The following is a 25787-nucleotide window of genomic DNA, read 5'->3' as shown; positions in this document are numbered from 1 at the left end:
CCTAGACAGAGTCACAGCCCAAACTTGTGCCTCGCTAGGGCCAATCCTGAATCTTGTGTCGATATGTCATTTTTGTTCTCATGATGCTCCAGAGGTGTTTTGCTATTTATGGCTCTGGTGCGCAGAATAGTCAATGTGTGAAAGATGGTCATGCCTAGCTCTAAATATGAAGGGCTATTTGGCCCAGGACAGAGATGCGACTTCATTCTTTCAATAACTGCTCTTTTCCCATCTGTGGTAGCCAACGGGACAAGAATGATGGAACCGTTGGTGGGTGCGCCCATGAGACGGACATGTTAGGAGCACTGCTGGTCATGAGCGTAAACACTTCGTGGGGGGTGAGTGTATCTCATGACTTGTGCAGTGAGGAAGGGTGCTCGGGTAGTGATGGCAAAGGCTTGCGGGAATTTTGCAGCATGCCGGAGGAGGCGCGGCGTATAGAGTTTCTACAGGGCTCGCCAATAGGATCATATCCTGCGTCAGGGTTGTGTAGACTCCGCAAATCGTCAGAAACTAGCCCTGGAGTTAATGGCGGGGAGAAGTGCGCGTACTCGGAGGGCGAATGGCGGATATCGGGGACAGAATTACGACGTGTGGTCGTTGTCGAAGTGGGATCCTGGAGTTGCGCCTGACTGGATAAATCAATTGAAGAGAATCGGAGGTCGTCGTTGTGCGACTTGCCAACACCCTCCCGTGGGTTATGATGGTGCTGGCTTGTCCTGTAACCATCTCGATACGGATGGACCAGCGAGGCAGACGACAAATATGAGACAGGTGAGGATTGATCTGATACGGCGGTAGTGTAGGGAATAGGGACTCCACGCGAAAAAATGACCAGGAATAAGCATGAGAGGAGAATGACAGCTTGTACAATGGCCATTCTTTTCTGGAAAACAACCTCGTCTGCCAAGAGATTCAGACGCGTGCTCAGAGCCATCATGTCTCGCTCTGACCGTTCTGACTGACTCTCCAGGGCGAGGACGGTTGATTGCCAGATCTGATCATACTGGTCGCGGATGTTGCGCAGGTCGGCGAGAACAGTCTGATTCAAGTTGTTGAGGAAGTCGGATACCCTCGAATGCAGTTTCTGCTCACCCCTTTGCAAAGCCTCTTGCATGTGCCGCGATTGATCTTCGACATATTTCAGTGACAGCGTAAGGTTGGACTCGACCTGCTGCAGTCGCTTTGTAATAGCGTTGAAGAAGCCTTCTTGAACTGTTGGAGAAGCAGCCGTGGCAGAGGAGGTGCCGCTGGTTCTCGACCTGCTACTGGTGGTACTTGGGGAGGAGCTTGAGATTGGCGCCTTAGTTGTTGACGATGTAGGAGCGCCATGGTTACTATCTTTAACAGCATCATTACTGAGTGGGGTAGGACCAGTACCAGCGCCTGTGTCAGTGCCCGTGCCGGAACCACTGGCTACGTTGCTACCCGTCCCCGCGACTGGAGAGTGATCTGATAGTTTGGGGGTAGATGATGATGGCGGTATCGTCAAAGGCGCGACAGATGAAGCCATACCAACGGTGTCTGGAGAAGATAGTCCCGTCGAAGCATGTGTAGAATTGGCTGTTGCACCCGACTTCTCGGCCAAGCCCAAGCCATGCTGGCGCCGATTGTCACGGTTGGTATGCAAGTCTCCGTGCTGTTCCGTGGTCGGTGTGTGCGAAAAATGGCTACGGGGCAGTGAACAAGTGCCGACCAGTGATTCAAAGGGGTTCACGTCGGCTGGAGTTAGCCAAGACGACCCGGCTACTGGCTCTGGGTGGAGGGCCTTCTTTTGAGGCAATTCCGATGCGGATATCGCCGGTGCTCCCGGCACAGCATCGCCTTGTATGAGTGGTTGCGCAGCGGACCTTTCCCCCTCTATCTGTGAATCCTCATCACGGCCAGTTTCGCTATCCTTCCAGGAGTCAAGCATGCGAGAGCCATGTACGCGTACTAGCGAGACGGGGCAGTAGTATTCATTGCCATAATGAGTCAGAAACTCAATTCTCACATACTTAGCCCATATCTGGGGGTTGTCGACGAGAAAAGGCTGAATGTCACGCGAGTTGCGGGCCTCAAAGGTGCCCAGCTCGCGCCACCTCTCTGTCTTGACGGGATACCGGTCGCTGACACTGACTCGGAAGAGGCGGATCATGCTGGAAAAGAACTCAAAGTTTGCAATAACAATGGTATCTACCAGAATATCGTCGCTGAGCTCGAAAATGACGTACTTGGTCGGTGCCGCACACTCAAGAAGCATGTAGGAATCCTTGTTCTCGACCAGAATTGCCCTGGCGTTCTTGGCCCCAGCAGCCGTTTTCAGAATGGTGGCGCCGGCGTCAAAAGACGAGTACGAAAATCGCTCCTTGCAAGTCTTGCCGGCATCTTTGCTGCGGTGAATGGTGGCAGCCTTGCCATCGCCATAGGCCTGGGCGTCATGGGAGTTTCTGTCATCATTCGCCTCTGCGCTACCTGTCATGTCTCCTTTCTTGTCATCACCGCTTTGATAGCGGTAGCTATCAAAGTCGAGGGATATTTCGTCCTCCTCCCCTAAGCCGGCGTCTCCCATATCGGGCAGGTATCTGTCGTCGGGAGTATGATCGCTCGGCTTGCGAGACCGCCATTCTTGGGGATCTTGACCAGCTCGGCGTAGCATCATTTCCTTCCAGTCCTCGAAAGACATAAAGGTAGTGGCAGTGGCTTCAGCCGTATGAGCTTCGGAGACGGTTGGATCGGATGTGAAGGTCGTAATGGATTCTCGTACACCATCGCTTCCTACAGGCCCAGCATATGTCGATGAGAGAGGGTGTGGGCTTGCCCAGGAGGTTGTGAGACATGACTGCGGCAATGTGTGCGTGATATAATTGATGGTGCGGGCTTCGCAAATGTTGGGACCGTGGGGATCAGCAGCGATGCCGTCGCTGATGGGGATGGTCGTCTGCTGTGCTCGAGTCCTCGACTCATTGGCATTTACGAAAGCCAGAGGGCCTAAAACAACAAGAAACGTTGCCCGGCCCCAGATCATGGTGCAGAGATGGGGGTGGTGTGCTCATAAAGACGTTCCCTGGCAGGCGCCGCTCAGTCCAGTCGGAACCAATTTCGTAGTCAACCTGAAATTCGCGAGGTCATGCCATGGAAAGAGCAGGATCTATAAATGACATGGCCCATAACCCCTACCTACTTCGTATTGGTACTTTCATTCCTCCTGTAGCCACGTTACTCCGTACAGGTCAATCATACTGTACCTGCACAATCATTGGACCCTTTCTTCCATAACAAGAAACACTCACAAAATACAAAATCACAATACTACAAATAAAAAAAAATATAATGTAAAACATTTATTAAACTAAAAGAAAATTATCACAGAATCATAATAATTTATATTATAGTCTTAGCCTATGCTTAAGAGTTCTGTAGATTTCTTAACAACTATTTCCGACCACTAGATACTGGTAGTACTAGTGACTCCATAACAATCATAATTAAATAGTACATGAACAATATAATATGATACTGAATGTGCTTATAATATAAACATATTATTACATTATTCTTGTGCATAATATTAATGAATTTTGAATTGAATAACATAATTATATAGAAAAAGATTGCCTTTTTAAGAATAAATTACTAGTAATTGCAATGCAAGGTGCTTTGTACTGTAGGCACACTAAAATTAGTTTGCTAGGAGTTAACAGACTACACATGAACAGCAGACTGGAGTAAGTAATACACCCTAGCGTGGGGAGGGACAATGAGATGGGGCTTGGTTTCGGTGCAAATAGAGCCAAATACTGGTGCAGATAGTAAACCTTGCCCCAAATGGGAGTTGCGCCACTAATATTGACCCAAGACGCGTGCGTTCATCAACTCCCTCCCAGTGAGTCTTGGTAACCCGGGTATGGCCCTCGTCTGCCATAGAGGGAATACTCGAATATCAGATGCAGACTCTCTTACAGGAGCAAGCTGGGCTGCCCCGAGATCTCGTTGAAAATGCCACCTGCACCAAATCCGGTGTCGACCAGTACTATTCTAATGAAGGTTTGTCGACAGCGTTCGTTTCCCTTTTGTTTGCGGGATACTCTAACAAGCAACCAGACATCACCGTCCTACATGCTGTAGTTGCCGCTGCTCAGAACCAGCTGGACCATGCGACAAATCCCAAACCTCTCCCCGCTGCTGTTCTTTTCAAGGCGTATGACATAATTCTACCGACCTTTGGAATTGACCCGGACTCAGACCACCATCTATCCGCCTTCATATTTCGAATAGGAGGGGAACAAGGCAGTGACACCCTCTTCGAAAAATTTCAAGCCATCCTCAGTCGCATGGGAATTGTCCTCGAGTTCGGCGACAACACTATAAGCTCAGGCCATACGGCACCATCGATTTCTCAATCGCCTAGTCATTCTCATTCGAGCGATCGCAACCTTGAGCGCGATCATGAGAGGTCCAATAATACTCAACTTCACCACATTGGAATCTTGCAAGCCTCAGAATTGGAAAGGACAGGAAGACGCACAAGGCCCCGGCGGAGCAATTATACAAAGTCGCCACGCCGGTATGGGAATGGTTCCCCGGATCGAACCACAGACCGAGTGAGCCCTACGGGCCTTGGTATTAGGATCGACGAGAATGCAAAACTTCAAAATGACGACAACAATGCACAGGCTAAGGGGGGGGTTCATTCTCTCCTCACCAGTCAGCCAACTGGAAATGGTAGCACTGGCGAAATCATACTTGATAGCGGGCAAAATCCCCTGTCCCCGTCCAATCTAGACCGTTGGCCTAGTATGAACGCCGCCAAGCTCCTGTCAAAAGCCCGCGGTAGCAGCTCAGAGCAAGGCCATGATGTAAGGAGTTTGAGAGACGACCGGAGCCTTTTCAGTCATGACAGACATGGACACGAGACTCGAGAATTGCCAGCAGTGGTTCCTGCGGACGTTCCACTTGTACCGACAATTTCTCATACTCCAGCGCATCCTGAACGGGCGGATATGCGGACTTTTTGGCTACACAACCAGCGGGCGCAACTGCCTAGGTCCAATTCTGATACGCAGTCCGACGGTAACCCGTACCCATTTAGGGCAAGGGCAGCAAGCTGTGGAACGACTGGCGTGCTCCCCTTCTTCCCTGTCGAGGCTGTCAGAACTGTTGATGAGCAGGGCATTCTTCTGCATCGGGCGACCAGAGCCCGCGAAATATTCCTTGCAAGTAAAGTATTTAACAGGTGGGCAGATCGGACTGCCAGTAGGCTTGAGCGGGACGCTGTCGCGAGGAGGCATATGATACGATTTCGCCTCTTTCAAGGCTGGAGGCAAGCGCCAAGCTCCAGGATGCTCATCATCGATAATATGCGAGCCGCTACTGCGGTGCAGAAGTTACAGCGCGCTGTCGCCTATCAAGATATGCAGTTGGGTGTGGCTGCATCGAGCATCGCTTGGTCCTACAAGACTACCCTGGCCACGCGGGTTCTGGAACTTTGGGCTTGCCAAGTTGTGCGTGATATCTTTCGCCGGAAGAGTAAAAAGCGGACAAATCTAAAAGCTGTCGCTCGTTGGGCGTCTCATGCAGATGGGGATCTCAAGCCATCACGCCTGGTTGCATCACTTTCTGTTCATTGCAGGCAGCTCAAAATCATACACATATGGAGCTGGCAAGCCCAAAAAGAAAACCGCCTGTTTGCGGCAGGTCAGCATCTGTGGAATACCAAGCTTTCGCTTTGTTACCTTGATCATTGGCAGGGTCAGATTGAGGTCAAGCGGCGAAGCCAGGTCTGCCGACAGTTTCTCGGCATCGAGCAGGCTGGAATCATACTAAAACGCTGGAACGTACAGGCAAGCGTACAAGCGTTCCGTCGCAGATGTGAATACCGATCCGCGATAAAGGTATCCAAACTGTGGACGGAGAATGCTAGGAGAGATAGCGTGGCCTTCAGCACAGCTTGGAATTATTATCAATGGATGAAGATAAATGGGGTTTTTGACCAGGTAAAACACATCGGCACGGTGCACTCACACCTCGCACGTCTGCAGCGTCGTGCCTCCTTGTATATCCGTTCGAGTCACCTACTGGACGTATTCGAAGTAGCTATTAGGCGGCAGCAAGAAAGGGTAAAGAGCATCGTGCGGCGGTATCTCATGATGAGATATACTCAGGCCTCATCAAGAAGAAAAAAAAGGAACTTCTATGGCGCGCTGGATCGTTGGAGTACAGCAACGACGAACTCGAGGAAAGGGGTGTTCGCTGCGACGAGCTGCATCGCAAGAAGACGAATCGCTCAATGCAGCGAGGCTGTTGGAGCCTGGAGAAAAAGGGCTGCCGGTGGGCAACAACTTCAAACCTGGGCCGAAGAACACACCCAAGCAGTATGGATAAAAGTATGGAGGAAATGCTCCATGATGCAGAGAATTCGCGAGGCCGACGCTTGGAGGTTACGAGTGTCTGAACAGCAGCATGACTGCCTCAAGCTGTGGTCCAAAGCAACACTACAACGGAGTGGGCAGGCACATACGGCGACGATGGTTCATCAAAAGCATGGTCGAGAGAGCCGAACACGCATACTGCAGCGATGGAGGCAAACGTTGAGCAGGTCTACGAAAGCCAGACCCGAACATGGCCCGGCATTTGCAGCACGTTCTGGTCCATTTAGTCGTAGGAGTTGGAGGTCAATTCCAGTCCGGCTCTCCTCCTCCATCCACATTCAACAAGACCATCCAAACAGCGCGATGGAGACGCCGACGCGTTGGACAGGGCGGCCCTTGTCTATGGCAAATATCGATGTTCCATCAAGGCGTATGATCACTGTGCAAGGAGCAGACGATGACTCGGTCGCCACATCGAGCACCGCCGGGGATGCACCCTTGTGGGAACGGTCTTCAAAGGGAATCACGAACGCTATTTCTATTTCTACTGTCCCATTGCCATCGACAACACCACGTGCACCGGTGCCGCCACATCTGGAACTGGTCGAGCGAGCCTCGAACTCGGAACTCGAAATCGGGGAGTTCAGCCACCGCATGTCGATACAACCCGGCCATATCCAGCATGTGCCTGCTTTTAAAGGCTCGTACCGGACCCCGCAAATCACAGGTTCCATGAAAAACAGGAGATGACAAGACGCTAACTCATACCACAACACTCTTTGAGCATGTCCACGTTGCCTCGAAATGCGCCTGGAACATCGGCTTTCTGTCATGAGATGATGAAGTAGTGGGGGTGTTGAAACCCAGAACCTTGCTTGTAAAACTTGACAAACATCTAGTGATTCTTTTTTCGCCTGCTATGAGAGAAGATAGCAGGCTTGTTGGCAAAAGTCGAAGCATGGAAATGGCATGCCTTTTATGGCCGACTTCAGGATACTGACCCTGGTGAAGGATCAAGAAAAATAGAGATACATTCTTCATTGCAGCCAACACAGAATCTATTAATTTATAGCTAGATGTTTGAACGGCTCATAATGTCTGGCAACATACTCTGTTTATTTGTGGCTTGTAGTGAGTTCCTCACAAGTGGAAATGGGAGCTCCTGATTGATCAATTCTCCATTACCCAGATACCTAATATTCCTCAGCTACAGTACAGTAGTCAGCAGCGCTCGGGAAGCTATTAGTATCCTGGCCTTACACTGCTTCTTATATTACCTGACACAAATCAAATATGCTCACCGCGTCGTATATATTTATATGAAATCTTAGAACTATTAAGATAAAACATATGCAAGAACGTTGGATATATGTATGAATAATTCCCCCCTCGAAAATAAAAAAGAAAAAGAAGTTTAAAGTACAAAATTGTTTGTTTAAGTATATTACAAATATTTATATTTTTACTTTTACTTCTACTGGAAATAAAATGAAATACTTAAATATTACACTAGAGTTAAGATAATATTTATATACTCTTTTATTCTTTTTTAAAAAAGGAGTACTACTTGTATGCTCGATTATTTTATTAGTTTTCTGCAAGAAACTCGGAATTAGTACGGAGTACATAATATACAGTACTATTGGCTGGTGAATTTTTCGTCACAGATACATACTTTTAAGTACAAGTTACTACGGAGTACATGTACATGTAAGTATGGAGTACTCCGTACTCCGTACAGAACAACGTATAATAATTAGTTGCCTGATTACGGAGTAGTTGCCTAGCATTGGAGAACTAAGTAACTAGCATCCCTGAACATGTACTTACTCGTTGACCTCTGAACAGGTCTGGCAAGAAACGAAAATCTCCAAAACCAGTCCTAGTCAGTGCGTTTCTCTTCTAAACATCACAACGACTGCGCACATCACCTGTCATTAGTTGCCAGAACAACGCAGCACTATGGGTATTCCGGCCGCCTTCCGCTGGCTCTCCAGCAAATACCCCAAAATCATATCCCCAGTGATTGAGGAGAGACCGATCACCATGGATGACGGAACCACTATCCCTGTTGATGCTTCGAAACGGAATCCCAACGGGGAGGAGTTTGACAATCTCTATCTCGACATGAACGGCATTGTTCATCCCTGCTCCCACCCAGAGGACAGACCTGCGCCAAAGGATGAGGAAGAAATGATGCTCGAGGTGTTTAAATACACAGACCGCGTTGTAAACATGGTGCGCCCCCGTAAACTGCTCATGATCGCCGTCGGTAGGCTCCATTCCTCTCCCATAGTCATCTCCCCCTCCTGGCATTACCATCCTGCTAAAATCTTGTCGAACAGATGGTGTTGCGCCACGTGCCAAAATGAACCAGCAACGATCGAGGCGGTTTCGGTCGGCCCAAGAAGCCAAAGAGAAAGAACTGGATAAGCAAGAGCTCCTGAAACTTGTCAAGCAACAAAATGGAGGCATCTTGCCACCTGAGCATGCCGGAGTGGTCTCTAAAAAAGCGTTTGACACAAACTCGATCACGCCAGGTACACCATTTATGGATATACTGGCATCTAGCTTGAGGTATTGGTGCCAGTACAAACTTAATACTGATCCGGCTTGGGGCAAGCTTAAAGTTATCATATCCGATGCAACCGTTCCCGGCGAAGGTGAACACAAGATCATGTCTTATATTCGATCACAACGTGCCTCCACCGAACACGACCCGAACACGAGCCATGTGATCTACGGGCTAGATGCGGATCTTATAATGCTCGGTCTTGCGACTCATGAACCTTTCTTCAGAGTATTGCGTGAAGACGTCTTTTTTCAAGACAGCAAGGCAAGAACTTGCCGGCTTTGCGGACAGAAGGGTCATGAGGCGCGAAACTGCCGTGGTGAGGCCAAAGAGAAGACTGGAGAATTTGACGAGAAAGAAACCGATTCATCGCCGCTCAAGCCTTTCATTTGGCTTCACGTTTCAGTGCTCCGGGAGTATCTGGCCGCCGAGTTGGCAGTTCCTGGCTTGCCATTCCGCTTTGATCTGGAGCGTGCCATTGATGACTGGGTCTTCATGTGCTGCTTCGTTGGAAATGATTTCCTTCCTCACTTACCTGCCCTCGAAATCCGTGAGCACGGCATAGAAACATTAATGACGATATGGCGTGACAATCTCCCATCCATGGGTGGATACGTCACGAAGGACGGGCATATCAATTGGAACAGAGCGCAGTGCATATTAGATGGCCTTGGGAAGAAAGAAGATGCGATATTCAAACGCAGGAAAGAACAGGAGGATCGCCGCGAGGCCAACGCTAAACGACGGAAGTTGCAAGCTGGCGGGGGCAATGACAGAGCAAGACACGCAGAATCGGGAGCTGCACCGCGAAAGGACGGACATCATAACCCAGCGCATGGCCTACATCTGCATCCGATTGCTCAGTTTCCGAAGGAGACGCCTTCAGCCATTACCTATGAGATGGTAGTTAACCGAGGCGGAATTCAGGACACAAACATTGCCAACAAAAGCGCAGCAAGCGTCCTCAAGGACAAGTTGCGCGGCGGGACGTCGGCTACTGAAGCCGAAGGTTCGGACACGGTCAGTTCGCAATCTCCACCGTTGAAACGCAAGGCGTCCGATTTGGAAGATGCGGCTCGGGCTTCCGGGGTCGCGTCCACGACGGCGTCTCATGCTGCAACGACAGCAGAAGGTCCCGTTGATACGGTTCGGCTGTGGGAAGATGGCTACGCAGATCGTTATTACCAACAGAAATTCCACGCAGACCCAAGCGATACCGGCTTTCGGCGTAATGTCGCACGCGCGTATGCCGAAGGACTGGCATGGGTCTTGATGTACTACTTCCAGGGATGTCCATCCTGGGACTGGTACTACCCCTACCACTACGCACCGTTTGCCGCAGATTTTCAAGATCTCGCGACAATGGACGTGACGTTCAGCAAGGGGTACGTTTCAAAACCGTTTGAGCAGCTGATGAGCGTCTTGCCCGCTGCATCCCGTCATGCGCTTCCTGATGTCTTCCATGACCTTATGACAAACGAGGACAGCACAATCATTGATTTCTACCCGGAGGAATTCGAAATTGACCTGAACGGAAAGAAGATGGCTTGGCAAGGTGTGGCCCTATTGCCATTTATAGACATGCCCCGGTTGCTCGCTGCCGTCCAGCAAAAATATCCGCTGCTAAGTCCAGAAGACGCCGCGCGAAACGGTGTTGGGCGAGATGTCCTCATCTTTTCTGACAACCATGAGGGTCTCTATGACGAAATCTTAACTAAGTTTTACTCAAAACGTCAAGGCGCGTCAAGATTCAAGCTGGACCCCAAGATCAGCGACGGGCTGTCTGGGAAGGTGGAGAAGTTGAGTGAATATGTCCCTCATGGAACATTGCATTACCCCCTGGACAGCCACGCAATGCCAGATTTGGACTATGATCGTTCCGTCAGGTAAGTGTTATGCTGCAATTCTCTGAACATTGCCGTTTGACACGTCGGTTAATCTTTTGACGATTAGTGTCTATTATGACTTTCCTCACACAACACATTCCCACAAGTCCATGCTGCTTCGGGGAGCGAAGCCAGCCGCTCCAATTTTGACGAAGAGTGATATCGAAGTGATTCGGGGACAGTCTAGTCGGGCAGGTCGGAGTTATGGCGGGGCTCGCTTCGATAATACACATCGGCGCCGGGATCCAACCCACCATCAGCGTGGCACAAGTAGCCTTGGGCGGGGCGGTCTACCTCCCGGAGCAGGCAATTTTCACATGGGGATGCCACCTCCAGCTCCACGACAGTTTGATCGGGGTAACTTCTAGCTCATCCATTTGGGAACATTACTCACACGCCTGGGCCTCGGGCTATTCTGAGTAGAGGGAGGTGAAGTCTGTTGAAAATAAACGACGTTGTAAAGAGCTAGCTTATATCATAATGGTAGGAAAGTAGACATGTCATATTCTATTTCTGCAGAACGCGATTCGTATTCGGGTCCCCGCCGAACATGTCAAGTCACTGGGTTATTCCTCATCTTATTCTAAGTACTTAGTGCCTTGACTCTCAGATAATGAGTATTACGAAAGTATCCAAAATACTCCCGCTAGGACCCGCAGAGCACTGAGAGTTTCCCTAAGAAACCTCAGGGGATCTCCAGGGGATCCCTAGTAAACAGCATAGGGGAAGCTACGGATATATCCTAGGGAAAATCGATTGGAAACTATAGAGATACCTCTAAGGCGGAGGGAGCTTCTGGGAATTATAAGACCTACAAGGGACCCCTATGGAGATATAAGGAAAAGAATAGGGAATACAAAGGTATGTATATTGATTAGACGTTGCGAATTACTCGCCCGTCTACTTAAAATACTAACTGAGCCTTAATTAGCAGTGGATAATACTTAGTTAGTATCTATTATCCAGCCTGATCCGCCTGTGCCCGCATTAAAATAATTTTAATAATGTTACGGACTGACCCCAGTAGGGCATAAGCAGTGGCTATGCTACCAGCCGTTGCGCTATGCGGCGCCCCCTTATTACATCCAGCAAAAGGAGGAGGCCCTTATTGCATCCAGCAAAAGGGTACGTATTGACAAAGAAACCCGATGCTTTGTTAATTAGCTACGCTTATAAGGGCTGTTGTTGCTCTTCTTAACCACTGTACTGGCCGTTGCTGCGCTTCTTAACCGCTGTACTTGGGCAAAGCCCAAGACTATAACATAGCTCCCTCCTTTCGGAGCCCTTCCTTATAAGCCGTATCCCCCTAGGCGTTCTACTTTACGCCTATAAGCCCGAGTCCTACACCTATAGTCTTGGCACTACGCCTTATGCTCTTTTTGCTGCGCTGCCTCATATATGGTTCGAACTCGTGACCTTGGGTAAGCTTTGTCAATTGTAACGGACTGACCCCAGTAGGGCATAAGCAGTGGCTATGCTACTAGCCGTTGCGCCATGCGGCGCCCCCTTATTGCATCCAGCAAATGGGTACGTATTGATAAAGTATTAGCTTTGTCAATTAGCCACGCTTATAAGGGCCGTTGCTGCTCTTCTTAACCATTGTACTTGGGCAAAACCCAAAACTATAACAAATAGCATTCAAACTTGTCTTATTACCTAGTCCACTAATCCGATTGCAGTATATAATAAGAGTATATAACCGTAATTAATATAAGTTTAATAGTAAGACAATTAGAATATGAAAGAAGATATGTTATTTATAACCTGCATCGACACTTAAATAATACTTATATTATGAAAGAAAGGGCTTTTTAATCCTTGAAAAACGCGTTATTATTAACTTATGTTTTTGGGGTATGTTAAAAACAAAGTTCTGTTATTGCAATATTTTGCTCTGGCAGTATTTAATGTGCATAGAAAAATACCTCCCCCCTATATATAGATATCCCCTGCTTTTAATATCTCTAGATGTTACGGAGTTGCTAGGCGACTGCTCTAGGACTCTTAATAATGTTTATTAAAAGACTTAAAGGATAGGAAAACTACTTAGCAACTAGGGCTTTTAGTTGTATGCGTTCCTCCTAGTAGGTCCTTTAGTTCCCTCCGTTCTCCTATATCGGGCTAAGCCTAATACTATAATATACCGTCTCGCTTTACCCGTTTAAAGTAAAGTCTAGCTATAGCCATAGCTAACCTACCCTTCCCTAGGCTGGCCTCCTAATCTATAGCTCCCCCTAAAATATTTTTTTTTTTTCGGGTATTCGTTAGGTACTAAGTGCGCGTAGCCTCCTTCCTGTATTGTCCCCTATTAGGAGCTTACTGGTTGCCCGGAGCGACTAACTCTACCCTACCTTAGCCCCTCCCTAGGTATTTACTGGGTGCCTAAGGTAACTAACTCTACCCTGCTTTGTCCCCTCCTCGGGTGTTCCTCGGGTACCTAAGGCGCCTAGCGTTACCTTGCTTTTCCCCCTTACTACTCCCTTTATATTACCCTTTCCGTTCCCTTCCTATTATACTTTATTGTTCCTCTTTCCTTTAACTATTGTACCTACTTGTTTTTTAGCTTCTTACCGTACGATTTATTATTAACTCCTTTACTGCCTCCTATTGTACTTACTCCTTTATTGCTATTATTCCTCCCTCGTAAGGTAGGTTACTGCTTCCTCGTTAGGGCCGTTCCGTATATCCTTCGGGCCGTTAGCTAACTAGCTAGTAATAATAGGAACTATTAATCCTACTCTTACTGCTATTGCTCCTCCCTTATGGAGGACTTATTTACCTTTCCGTTACTGCTATTACTACTATTATATCTACTGCTGTAAGTACTCCCCCTCCCCCCCCCGGATGCGGTTCGGGCTTGCGTTACGGCTATTATACCAATAAGTCGGACCGTTACTGTACTTTAGGCGAATACTTAGTAGAGGGTAATTCCTCCGATAAGGAGTTTGTACCTCCGGAGGAGGTATACGGGATATACCTCCTTTGCGTTAATTACCTCGTTACTAGCGGCTGTAACGACTGCGTACTAGGCCGTAGTGCTAGTTGCCGTACGTATATGCGTGCATATACTAAATGCATTTAGGTACTGTATTTGTTTGCTGCGCACCCTTAGCTATATTGCGCCCTATGCGACCTTTGTACTTATGCCTAGCGCAACGTCTATATCCTAGTCGAGGCCCGCCCTAAGGTTAGAACTATACCGGGCGCTTGCGCCGTCCTCTTGCCCGAATTTCTAGCCCTGGGCCGGGTTTAGGCTTATACCCTAGCCCTAGCCGAGATAGAGCCCGCCCCTATACGCCCTGCCTATACCCTTGCCCTTATACCGGGTATTATCTTCCCCCCTACTGCTGCTAACGATAATAACCCAAACTGCGCCCTCATCCTTACCGCTAACGCCTTAACCCCGACTCGGGCTAGTAGCCGTTCCGGTAGCGTACCGAGCGCGCAGCTTAGCGTATTCGCTTAGGGCATAGCCCGGGCCCTAACGGGTATCTAGAGTAACGTATACAGTCTTACCTACTATTAGTAAGCGCAGGAGAGCATTAGTACTAAGTTAATAGCTACCTTAGCCGAGATGCGCTATAATATCTACAAGTTACGTAAGTCTTATGCAGATAGTTCCCCCTTATTGTACCGTCCCGCCCCCTCTACTCCCTATATTACCCGTAATAGTAGTAGGTTGCACCCGTCCCGCATAGGTAATATAACTCTATTACGCCGCCCCGTTGCCTCCGCCCCTTATATTACCTAAGTCGCCTAGCGCCTCCGTTTTATACCCCCGCCCCCGCCCCCCTTAATAATATCCTGCCCCCGCCTAAGTACTATAACGGATAGTTTTAAGACCCTCCCTAAGGAGGATACTAAGGAGAATAAAAGTAAGGAGGATACAAAGACCGATAAGTCTAAGTAGTACGGCTAGCGTATATCCGTAGTAGTAGTATTAGGTCGGGCCCTTATCGGGGGCGCTCTAGGGCTAATTTTTTCCTTTAGTATAGTTAAAATTTTATATTTTGTTTTACGGCTTACCTACGCTCTACTGTTTGTATAGGAATCTCCCTATTATTATATAAATTCCTCTAGGGCTTCCGTTTATACTAAAGCCTCTATTAGTTCCTAGGTTAGTTATTTATAACCTAGCTATTTTATAAGGGTATTGCATTATCCCCCTTGGCCTTAGGCCCCCCTTATTGTAAGGATGCATTTAACTTAGTATTCCTCTTATAAGGTACCGTTCTTATCTTAGACTAATAGTAGGCCTAGCTCTAAATCCTATACTACCTAACTAGGGAAGGGGTTATTTACTGCCCTTTCGATAAGGTCTATATAGAAGGTAGGGTATAAGCCCTAAGGAATATTTAGTATTACTATAAGTAGTATTAGTACTACTAGTATTGTAAACTTAGAAGCTACTTAGTCTAGCTTTCTATATAGCCTATTAGTTTTAATATATTTAAGGCTAAGCTAGACCTTATTACCTACTTAGAACTTTTCTACTAAGCGACCTAAAGCTACTATTAACTTATATAAGCGTTATTGTATAAAGGTAATAGCTACTTATATAATTTTTGTTCCTTCCCTTAGGTATTATAGGAAAGTAATAGCCCTCCCTTTTAATATTATTACGCTTACCTAGTTATCCTCTACCCTAGGTATTATACCGATTTTATAGCCTAATAATAGCTTGTTTAGGCTAACTCCTATAACTAAAGACTCCCTATTATTTAGGGCAAGCTAGTAGGCAGTTAGGTAGGCCGGTTAGTCGAATTACTTAAATAAGATTAGGATCCGTAGGGTAGCTTAAATTTCCTAATTTACCCTCTTAGTACCCCTATCCGTCTAGGGGTAGTATAACGTTAATAAGAGTTATTTCGTACCAATAAGGGAGTATAGGGATATCTAGAACTTACTAAGTTAGTTTAATCCCCGACTTATTATAATTTGGGTAGGAAAACCCCTAAATTGCTACTAATAGGTCTAAAACCGTTCTATATAGGCCTTTGTACTTATTGTAGTTATTACCTTTAGTTAAATAAATTTAGAGAGGCGGTCTGTAATAACTATTAAGAATTAGGGGTCCTTATTATTTTATACTAGTAGGTCGGTTATAAAGTTAATTAATATTTGCTTCTAATAACGGTCTAGCGGGGGGATTAGTTATAGGAGTTCCTATTTCTATAAACGGCTCTTATAGCTTTAGTAGTAGTAGTAATTCCAAATATACTATACTACGTCTTGCAATATACTATTCTAGTAGAAGTCCCGCTAAAGTACCCGGAATGTTCCGTTTCGACTTAGGTAGCCCGATATAGGTAATTTGTATACCTATTGTATTATTTATATTATTAGTAGTTCCTAGGCTAGTAACTATAGGTATCCCCTATAGTATATTACGCTATAGGTACTAATAGTATAATTAGCTATTTATTCTTTTATCTTTACTTCTACTAGGAATTTCTATATGCCTATTGTAACTGCTTATTGTTAGGCTTTATATATTGTATTATTTTATAACGCCTAGTCCTATAATTCCTATAGGTAGGGTTTTAGGAAGAGTAGTTAGCCGGCTAGTATATTCTGTAAAAATAGCGTCTCCTTTCCTATTTATCCTTATACTGCTAGAAGCAGTTAGGATATATTAATAGCTCCTTGTCCCCCTTCTATCTCTAGACAGGCCCGGTCCGCCCTTATATTTATAGCTATTGTATCTTAGGCGCTTAGTACTTTATAGCTAGCCCGGGCCTAGTCTATCCCTATATTTACCCGATTTATTCCCGTATTTATAATTGCTATATCCTGGATGTCCTGGGCGTTAGGACCTTCTTGCGCGGGTTAGCTTTTGGGCGCCTCCTATAGTATAGAGATTAATACTGGCCGAAGTATTTATCCTAGGCGTAGTGCGTCCTCCTTGTCCTATTCCTAATACAAAAGTATATCCGGCTATTGTACTTATAAGCTTAGTTTATACTGTTAAAATACTAGGATTTATACTAGTAAGACTACCCAAATAGGATACTATCCTATTATTGCTACTACCAGTAGCAACTGCCAGAAGTACTACTACTGGCAGATATACTATACTATACTGAGAGTATAAGTAAGTATACAGAGCTGACTAATAGTATACAACATACTATTTCTCTAAACTATTTGTTAGAGATACTTACCTAATTAGGTATAGTACAGAATGCTCTAGAACATTCTAGAATATTCTAGAATATTCCATACCCTACTTATGGAATGTACTGGAACCTCTTGGAATAAGCCGAAATATTACTTACCCTACTTATGGAATAAGCTAGAACTTCTTGGAATAAGCCGGAATGTTACTTACCCTACTTATAGAACAAGCTGGAACAGTCTTTACTACACTTCTACACCTATATAAGGCAGTAGCCATTCCCTTAGAATAGTTTCTCCTTTTTGAAATATAATCGCATTCGTTTGTATAATTCGGTACTACCAATTATGCACTCTTGCCCAGTTACTAACTGGCACCCCTTATGCTGTTACTAACAGCTTGATTAATTCCCTGGTCCGTGCAATATACTTCCACTACCCCTCCTCTTGCGCATGCAAATTGCAAGAGGTTATAAGCCCGGAAGGACTACAATCAATCCTCCGGAATTAATCTATGCGACTTACTAAGTCGCCTACCAGTACTACTAGTAAATCGTCCGGATCGATCTCTGTAACTTACTAAGTTACCTACTAGTACTACTAGTAACGATTGATCGAATCCTGTAACTTACTAAGTTACCTACCATACTACTGGTAATCCCTGGTTACCAAACGGCTCCCCCAACTACTAGTACTACTAGTACGTTATCTACTAGTACTACTGGTAATCCCTGGTCACCAAACGGCTCCCCCAACGGCTAGTACTACTAGTACGTTATCTACCAGTACTACTGGTAACTGTTAGTTATCTAACTACAGCTTCAACTCCTACTAGTACTACTAGTAGAAGACCTATTGCTAGTACTACTAGCTAGGTAGGTAAGGCAAAATCGGAATCTAGTTACTAACTAGAAAATGGATCCCACCAATCAAGGTCAGGGAACTAACCTGTCGGAAATCGAAAAACGTCTACTGGTACAGTAAACGCAAATCGATAAACTTTTACGACAACATACTCAATCTATGCAATAACTTAATACTGTTGTTCTATAGATATAAGATCGACTAAATACAATCGAGTCAACTCTTAGCAATCTCAGTAATAGTACTACTATTACAAAGACAGAGGATTCTAACTCCAGCTATAAGTTAAATAAAAAAGTCTACCAATTCCCGGAATACGCAAAACTCAAAGGCACCGAGAATTACAAGCTATAGGAGCAATCCCTATTAATTCAACTTTAAGCCCTAGACCTAGAAAGTTTTCTGGATAAACCTTCAATTGCATCCAACTTCTCAAGCAGAAATCAGGCCCGTTTGCTTATACTATTACGGGACAGCTATACGGAAGAAACCTTAGTATCTATTGCATAGATCAAAAACCCAACTAAGGTTTTCCTGTTATTGAAAAAACAATACTCCGAAGGTTACGAAGCCAAACGCTCTAACCTATACGACGCTTACTATACCCTTACATTTAAGGGGTACAAAGGAACACTCGAGGCATTTAATGCTAAATTTAACAGTCGACTTATTAGGCTACAACTAGCCGGAGTAACAATCGATCTACTGGATTAAGCTAACCGATACCTTGCAACAGTTAAGCCTGTTTTTCCACAATGGGTTGCTATGCAACGCAATACTATTTAGTCTTCCCGAGCCTTAGGACTTAAAATAGATACCCTAGGTCTACAATACCTTATGGTTAACCTTCTGGAAGAAAATCGAAACTCCAGTACTACTAGATCGAATACATTCAGCCATAAGGTATCCCAAGTACCTAAGAAAAAGAAGAAAGGGAAATTTAATAAAAAGAAATCTAACCAGTCGAGCCAAACTGATAAAAAGAAATCCAACCAATCGACCAACCAACCAAAGGATACTACTAGTTTCCTAGTTAGTAACTACAGTCTAGCCGCTAGCTGTATGGATTTATCTTATTCCTACCAGGAATCAGATACCGATTCTAACTGTACAGAAGAATTGGAAATATTACCTAACTTAGGTAATATTGGTACACTATACAACGTTACTAACGCTAATATATACTATATAGGCCTACTCTACGATACTGGCTCAACCTACCATTTGGTAAATAATCGGTCTAAGTTTACAACCTTCCGACCAATTACAAAATCCCAGGTACAACCAATTACAACTGGAGGTGGCCCAATCTACCCTAGTGGAATTGGAAATGCAGAATTTACGGTATTAATTAATACCGATCCACCAACCTATAGTACTCTTGTACTACAAGATGCACTATATATTCCGAAAATGGAAGTTAATATTATTAGTGGAATCCGCTACTACGGATTAGGGGGAACACTTATTAAGGAATCCCTATATAACTCGAACCGACAAGTATATGGCCTACTCGACTTCCAGAGGCACGGCTTCTTCTTACAACAAGAAGGCCAAGATACGCCCTATCTAAGCAAATCAGACTTAGCCCACTTTAGCTACTATAGTAGCTACGGAATAACAGTGGAAATTCCTTTGCAATTACCTTCCTGGGCCAACGAGGCAGAAGACTGGACGGTACCTAGATCGGTGCCTAGTCCGGCACCTAGATCGGTGCCTAGTCCGGCACCTAGATCGGTGCCTAGTCCGGTGCCTAGATCTACACCTAGGTCGGTACCTAGTTAAGTACCTATACCAGGACTAGATCCTAGCCCAACTACTAGTTCGGTTGGATCAAGGGACCTTACTAAGGTTACCCTATACAAAGACCCTATAGAGGACCCAATCCCTATAGAGGCAACAGACCTACTGGCAGTCCCCACTGCTAGTACCGAGGAACAGGCCATTCCGACTACTAGTTCGGAATCCAGCAACCAGTCTTACTAAAGACTATTGCAACAAGCAGGCATCTAGCACATCCGATTAGGATATATTAGTCTGCCACTTTTGAAAAAGACTAGTAAAATTACTAGCGGGCTGCCTAACTTCTCGTCTATTAAGGCTACCGATTTTCAATGCCTTGCTTGCATACGGGCAAAATCTACCAAACGACAGTCAAACGATCCAATCGAGGATCCAGACTGTGTACTTAATTCTATCGAAGGGGATACATTCGGGATTAAACCTATATCCTACGACCGAAAATCCATTGGACTAATACTTATCGATCGAAAATCCCGATTCCGTTGGGTATACATCTTACCTAATAAGGAAGGACTAACTATTCTCTAGGCTATAAAGAACTTCTTTTAAAGCCTAAAAACACACTATAGCCGTTACCCAAAAAGGCTATTTTACAATAGAGGACCTAAAATCAACATATTGCTTTAGGACTGGTTGGGTACCAAAGGAATACTATTCGATACGTCTTACCCATACACCCCCGAACAAAACGGACTTGCCGAACGGTCTATACGAGTTATTCCGGACCGACTACGCGCAACAATAATCTAGGCCGGCCTCCCACTTTTCCTCTAGTCTGCTATACTTCCTGCTATAGTTAACCTAGTTAACTATACTGCAATTACCAACAGGGATTTAAGCCCCTACCAATTGCTCAAGCAGGAATTACAAGGGCTAAAAACACCACTAAACCTTATAGCCTATAAGGCTATTGGTGCCCACTGCAAAGTCCTAATCCCACACCAGAAACGGATTCAAAGTGCTAAATTAGCACAACGTACAGAACCAGCAAGGCTACTAGCAACGCTAGGTTCAAAAACATACCTTGTGTATATACCTTCTAGGAGGGCAGTTACAAAAACCACTTTCCTGAAAATCCTAGAAGGTATAGGCCCTATCTCCCAAGGACTTCAACAACTACTAAGTCCTAGTCTTCAAGAACTAAAGTCAGAGGGGGAAATTAAGATAGAAGACTATATCTCGCAAAATACCTCTAGTCCCCTAACACCTAGGGAGACAGAGGGGGCCAACGGACCTACTAGTCCTACTAGGACTAGTAGACCTACTAGTCCTACTAGGACCAGTAGGTTACAAGGAACCAACGGACCTACTAGTCCTACTAGGACTAGTAGACCTACTAGTCCTACTAGGACCAGTAGGTTGCAAGGAGCCAACGGACCAACTAGTCCTACTAGGACTAGTACAATAGAGGGGGTCCTAGCCCAGCCAATAGAGGATCTACCAGATACCTCTCTTCCAAATGCACTAGAACCAGAAGACAACCCTAACCCAATGGATCTTAACCTAGCGTATTGGATCCAGGACCTATACTACCAAGCTAAGGCCAAGCAACTACTAAATAGTAGCGAGCCTACTAGCTGGAAACAGGTACTTAAGTCAGATAACAAAGACCAGTGGATAAGTGCTATATTCTCGGAATTCCAGCAGCTTATCCAGGCAGGGGTATTCTATTTTATCCCCCTTCAAGAAATACCAACTGGCAGACGACTTCTGAAAAGCCGACTTATACTATAAGTCAAAAAGGACCAGCAGAATAACCCCATCAAATTCAAGGCACGACTAGTAGCTAAGGGATTTATACAAATTAAAGGCCTCGATTACCTAGAGACTTTTGCAACTACTAGTATTCCACCTACCTAGAGGATACTACTAGCCCTAGCTGCCCAGAACAACTAGTACGTCGAACAGATTGACTTTATTGGTGCTTTCCTAAACAGTAAGCTACCTAAAGTCAATTATCTTAAAATCCCTGAGGGACTGGAAGCGTTTATTAGTCTTAATAAGACTAATAATTTAGCTAAGCTACTAGCTAAGCTAGGCTACAATCCGGCAGTCAAACAAGGCATCCTTTTAAAAAAGGCACTCTACGGCTTAAAACAAGGACCTAGAGAATAGCAGGAGGCACTTACCAAACTGCTACAACAATACGGATACAGCCCCCTTGTATCTGATCCGGCTATCTACTATAACAGTACTACTAGTACTTACATAGTTAGCTATATCGACGACTGCCTACTTATTGGACCAAACCTTACATATATTAACAAGTTAAAGCAACAACTACATAAGGTTTACCCAATCGAAGACCGCGGACAGGCCGCCTTCTTCCTAGGCGTACAAATCAGTCGAACAACTAAGGGTATTACCCTTAGCCAAAAAGGGTATATTAAGGAAGCCCTATCCCGATTTGGGTTAAAGGAGTCCAAGGCAGTAGCAATACCGCTACAGCCAGGAGTACTTAAGCAGGCTACTACAACACCTCTTACTCCCTTGTCCGCAACCGACCAACTAGTATACCAATAGATAGTAGGGACTCTAATGTACCTTATGCTACTGACCCGACCAGATATAGCCTTTGCAATCCAATGGCTATCCCGGTATATGCATCAGGCTACTAGTCTGCAGCTATTAGCCGGCAAGAACCTCCTTCGATATCTAAAAGGAACTACAGACCTAGCTATATACTATTGGTCTAAGTCAACAACACCCAATCTATTAGGATATTCCGACAGCGACTTTGCAGGTGACTTGGATTCTTCTAAGTCTACCTATAGGTACCTCTTTACTCTAGCCGGTAGACCAATCTGCTGGAAATCAAAAAGGGCTAGTACTATTGCTTTTTCTACTATAGAGGCAGAATCGGATGCCCTACTAAAAGCAATTCGGGAACTTAAATGGCTAGACGGTCTATTTACAGAAATCGACAAAGGCCTTAAAAAACCTATCCCACTTTTATGCAATAACAACGGATCTATCTCTAACGCCAACAATCCCAATCAGTATAACCGAACAAAGCATACACTGCTAAAGTTCCGGTATATTCGGCAAGAAGCAACCAATGGACTAGCTAAAATTAGTTACCTGAACACTAAGTCTATGCCTGCCGATGGTCTTACTAAGGCCCTTACCGCTAATCTCTTCCAACGCTACCTTGGCCTACTAGGTCTCCAAGGGATCCCTATTTAGCAGTAGTCATACTAGCTAAATAGAGGGGGTGTTAAAATACTAGGATTTATACTAGTAAGACTACCTAAATAGAATACTATCCTATTATTGCTACTACCAGTAGTAACTGCTAGAAGTACTACTGCTAGTAGATATACTATACTATACTGAGAGTATAAGTAAGTATACAGAGCTAACTAATAGTATACAATATACTATTTCTCTAAACTATTTGTTAGAGATACTTGCCTAATTAGGTATAGTACAGAATGCTCTAGAACATTCTAGAATATTCTAGAATATTCCATACCCTACTTATGGAATGTACTGGAACCTCTTGGAATAAGCCGAAATGTTACTTACCCTACTTATGGAATAAGCTGGAACTTCTTGGAATAAGCCGGAATGTTACTTACCCTACTTATGGAACAAGCTGGAATAGTCTTTACTGTACTTCTACACCTATATAAGGCAGTAGCTATTCCCTTAGAATAGTTTCTCCTTTTTAAAATATAATCGCATTCGTTTGTATAATTCGGTACTACTAATTATGCACTCTTGCCTAGTTACTAACTGGCACCCCTTATGCTGTTACTAACAGCTTGATTGATTCCCTAGTCCGTGCAATATACTTCCACTACCCCTCCTCTTGCGCACGCAAATTGCAAGATATACTATAGTAAGTAATTAAAGTTTGTAAGGACTTCCGCTTACTATACCTATTGTTTCGATATTTCTTGCAGTTTAATAAAGTATTTAAGGTTTTTATAGTCCGTTAGAATAGTAAATAGTTCCGCAATACCTTATAGGTTTACTAACTATACCTTAAGGTAGTTAATAACTACTAGGAGTTCCTTATTATAGATTGTATAATTCCTTTCTGCTAGAGTAAGTTTGGCTAAGTAGTAGGCTATTAGTTATAGGACCCCCTTACTATCGATTTGCAAGAGGTATCCGCTTAGTACTTTACCTAAGTAATTAGTCTTAATAAGAGTCTTTCTGTTTAGGTCCTATTGTACTAGGATTGGGTATAACGAAAAGGCCCGCTTAAGGGATTAAAAGGCTGTATTTTCTTTAGGTCCCTAGCGAAATAGTATACCCCTCCCTATAAGGGCTATAAGTAGTTCCGTAAGGCTTATAAAATTGGGAATAAATTTATAATAGAAGTTTATAAAACCTAGGAAGCTCCTAATCCCCCTTACCTTAGTAGGTAGTTACTATTCTTAAATTGCAGTAATTTTCGCTAGGTTGGGCCTAACCTTAATGCCTGCTTGGATAATAAACCTAAGGTATTTAACTTCTATTATTATAAATACGTACTTATTGAGATTTAGGTATAGACCGGCTACCTAAAGCCGCTTAAGGATTTCCCTAACCTTAGTAAGGTAGTTAGCCTTTAATCTGGAGGTATAGATTAGGATATTGTTTAGATAGGCTATAACTTACTCTTTTAATTTATTCTATAATACCCTGTTAATATATCTTTGGAATAAAGCTAGTGCTCCGGCTAGACTAAAGGGGTAGACTAACTATTCGAATAGACTAAATTGTATATGGAATACTGTAAGTAGTTTATCTCCTAGCGCTATATATAACTTATAGAATACTACTTATACGTTTAGTTTAGTAAACTAATATGCCCCTAAGAGTAAGTATAGTATTTTTTTAACTAGCGGGAGTAGGTAGTAATCCTATTATATAATCTTATTTAGGGCCTAGTAGTCTATATATAGCCTTTATCCTTCGTTTTCTTTCTTAATAAGTAGTATTAGTACTACTACTACTAACGAACTTACCTATATCTATCCCTTGTTTAGTAGGTCTATAATCTATTTACGGACTTTAAGTAGTTAGTCTTATAGTAAATTATATAGTAGGCCCTAGGGTAGCTATAGTATTTCTCCCTTATTGTTTTGTTATAGTTAGATATAGTAGTTTTAGGAACCCTAGTATAGTAGTAGGCCTAAGGCCTATTCCTTATTGAAGAGATTAGTATAATTCTAAAGGGCTACCGAGAGAGTAGGTAGGGCTATTACTATTGTATTTATGCTTCTAGGTGCTTATAGTACTATTTCTTATAGTTTTATTACTATTTCTTGCAAGCTTATTACTATTAGTACTCCCTATTGTTTCCGTAAAAAGGTTTATATTAGCGTAAGGTATACCTCCTAGGACCTATTAGGAGGGCGGATATTGTTTGCTTATACGATTTAGTTACCTACTGCCCTAATTGTAAGGGTCCGATTTATTGTATTTAGGGTAACCTGTTAGTATTCTATCTATAGTAGACCTAATATAGCGTTTCGACTTAGGCCTAGGATAACGTATAGGAGTACTAGGCTCTTCTAGCTATTTATATTAATTATTGTACGGACTATATTAGTTATTATAGGGTAGGTAAGGGTATTACTTATATTCCGCCGAGAAGTTATAATAGCCGTTTAGAGTAGCCGTTTTATTAGAAGAAGGATAAGCTTAAGTTATAGGCGTTAGGCTATCCTTTTACTAATAGCCCTATAGTAGTTATAGCTACTATCGATTTAAATATTAAGGAATCTTATAAAATTTATAAGTATAGCAATAAGAAAGGGTAGTCTATCTATCCTTAGTATAATCTTTTTAAACTTAGTCTCTTAATTCCCCTAGTTCCTTATAGTCTGCTTACCTATAAACCCTTTATGCCTTTGTATAAGACTTAGCTTAAAGGTACTTTATTTCCCTCCTTTTCCTTAGTTTTTAATTCCTTGTAAATATATTCTTCTCCTTAAGTGGCCTAAATACTTATCCCTAGGGTATATAGGATTACGGCTTATTATAGGTATTATTAGATATAGTAGCCTCCCTCCCTATAGTAAATATATATACTGGCCGCCCTATATTTATTTCTTTCTTTTTATATAACCTATTTTGCTTACTATTAGGGCCTGCCTTAGCCTTAGTTTGTTTTTATTGTTAGTTTAGTTATAGCCGCTTTAGGCCTGGCCGTAGCCCTAGAGCCCGCCGTATTAACCCCTAATATTAGGGTATTGC

The 25787-nt window shown here is 44.1% G+C and overlaps 2 protein-coding genes across 2 annotated transcripts; one reads left to right on the top strand and one right to left on the bottom strand.

Annotated features, from left to right (window-relative positions):
• Positions 1 to 349: 349 nt before the first annotated feature.
• On the bottom strand, positions 350 to 3007 carry DCS_06494 (uncharacterized protein; the record flags this gene model as incomplete). The annotated part of the gene is made up of 1 exon (XM_040803782.1): positions 350 to 3007. One exon carries the CDS (start codon positions 3005 to 3007, stop codon positions 350 to 352), a length of 2658 nt encoding a protein of 885 aa, XP_040653886.1.
• Positions 3008 to 8312: 5305 nt separating this feature from the next.
• Positions 8313 to 11231, top strand: DCS_06493 (5'->3' exoribonculease Dhp1; the record flags this gene model as incomplete). Its single annotated transcript, XM_040803781.1, has 3 exons — positions 8313 to 8622; positions 8696 to 10808; positions 10991 to 11231. The coding sequence occupies 3 exons, from the start codon at positions 8313 to 8315 to the stop codon at positions 11229 to 11231; spliced, it is 2664 nt and encodes an 887-aa protein (XP_040653885.1).
• Between the last annotated feature and the right edge of the window lie 14556 nt (positions 11232 to 25787).

Source organism: Drechmeria coniospora, chromosome 03 (genome assembly GCF_001625195.1).
Source record: "Drechmeria coniospora strain ARSEF 6962 chromosome 03, whole genome shotgun sequence".
NCBI classification, from domain to species: Eukaryota; Fungi; Ascomycota; class Sordariomycetes; order Hypocreales; family Ophiocordycipitaceae; genus Drechmeria; species Drechmeria coniospora.
Note: the sequence above shows the minus strand (reverse complement) of the source record. Positions and strands in the feature narration are given on the sequence as shown.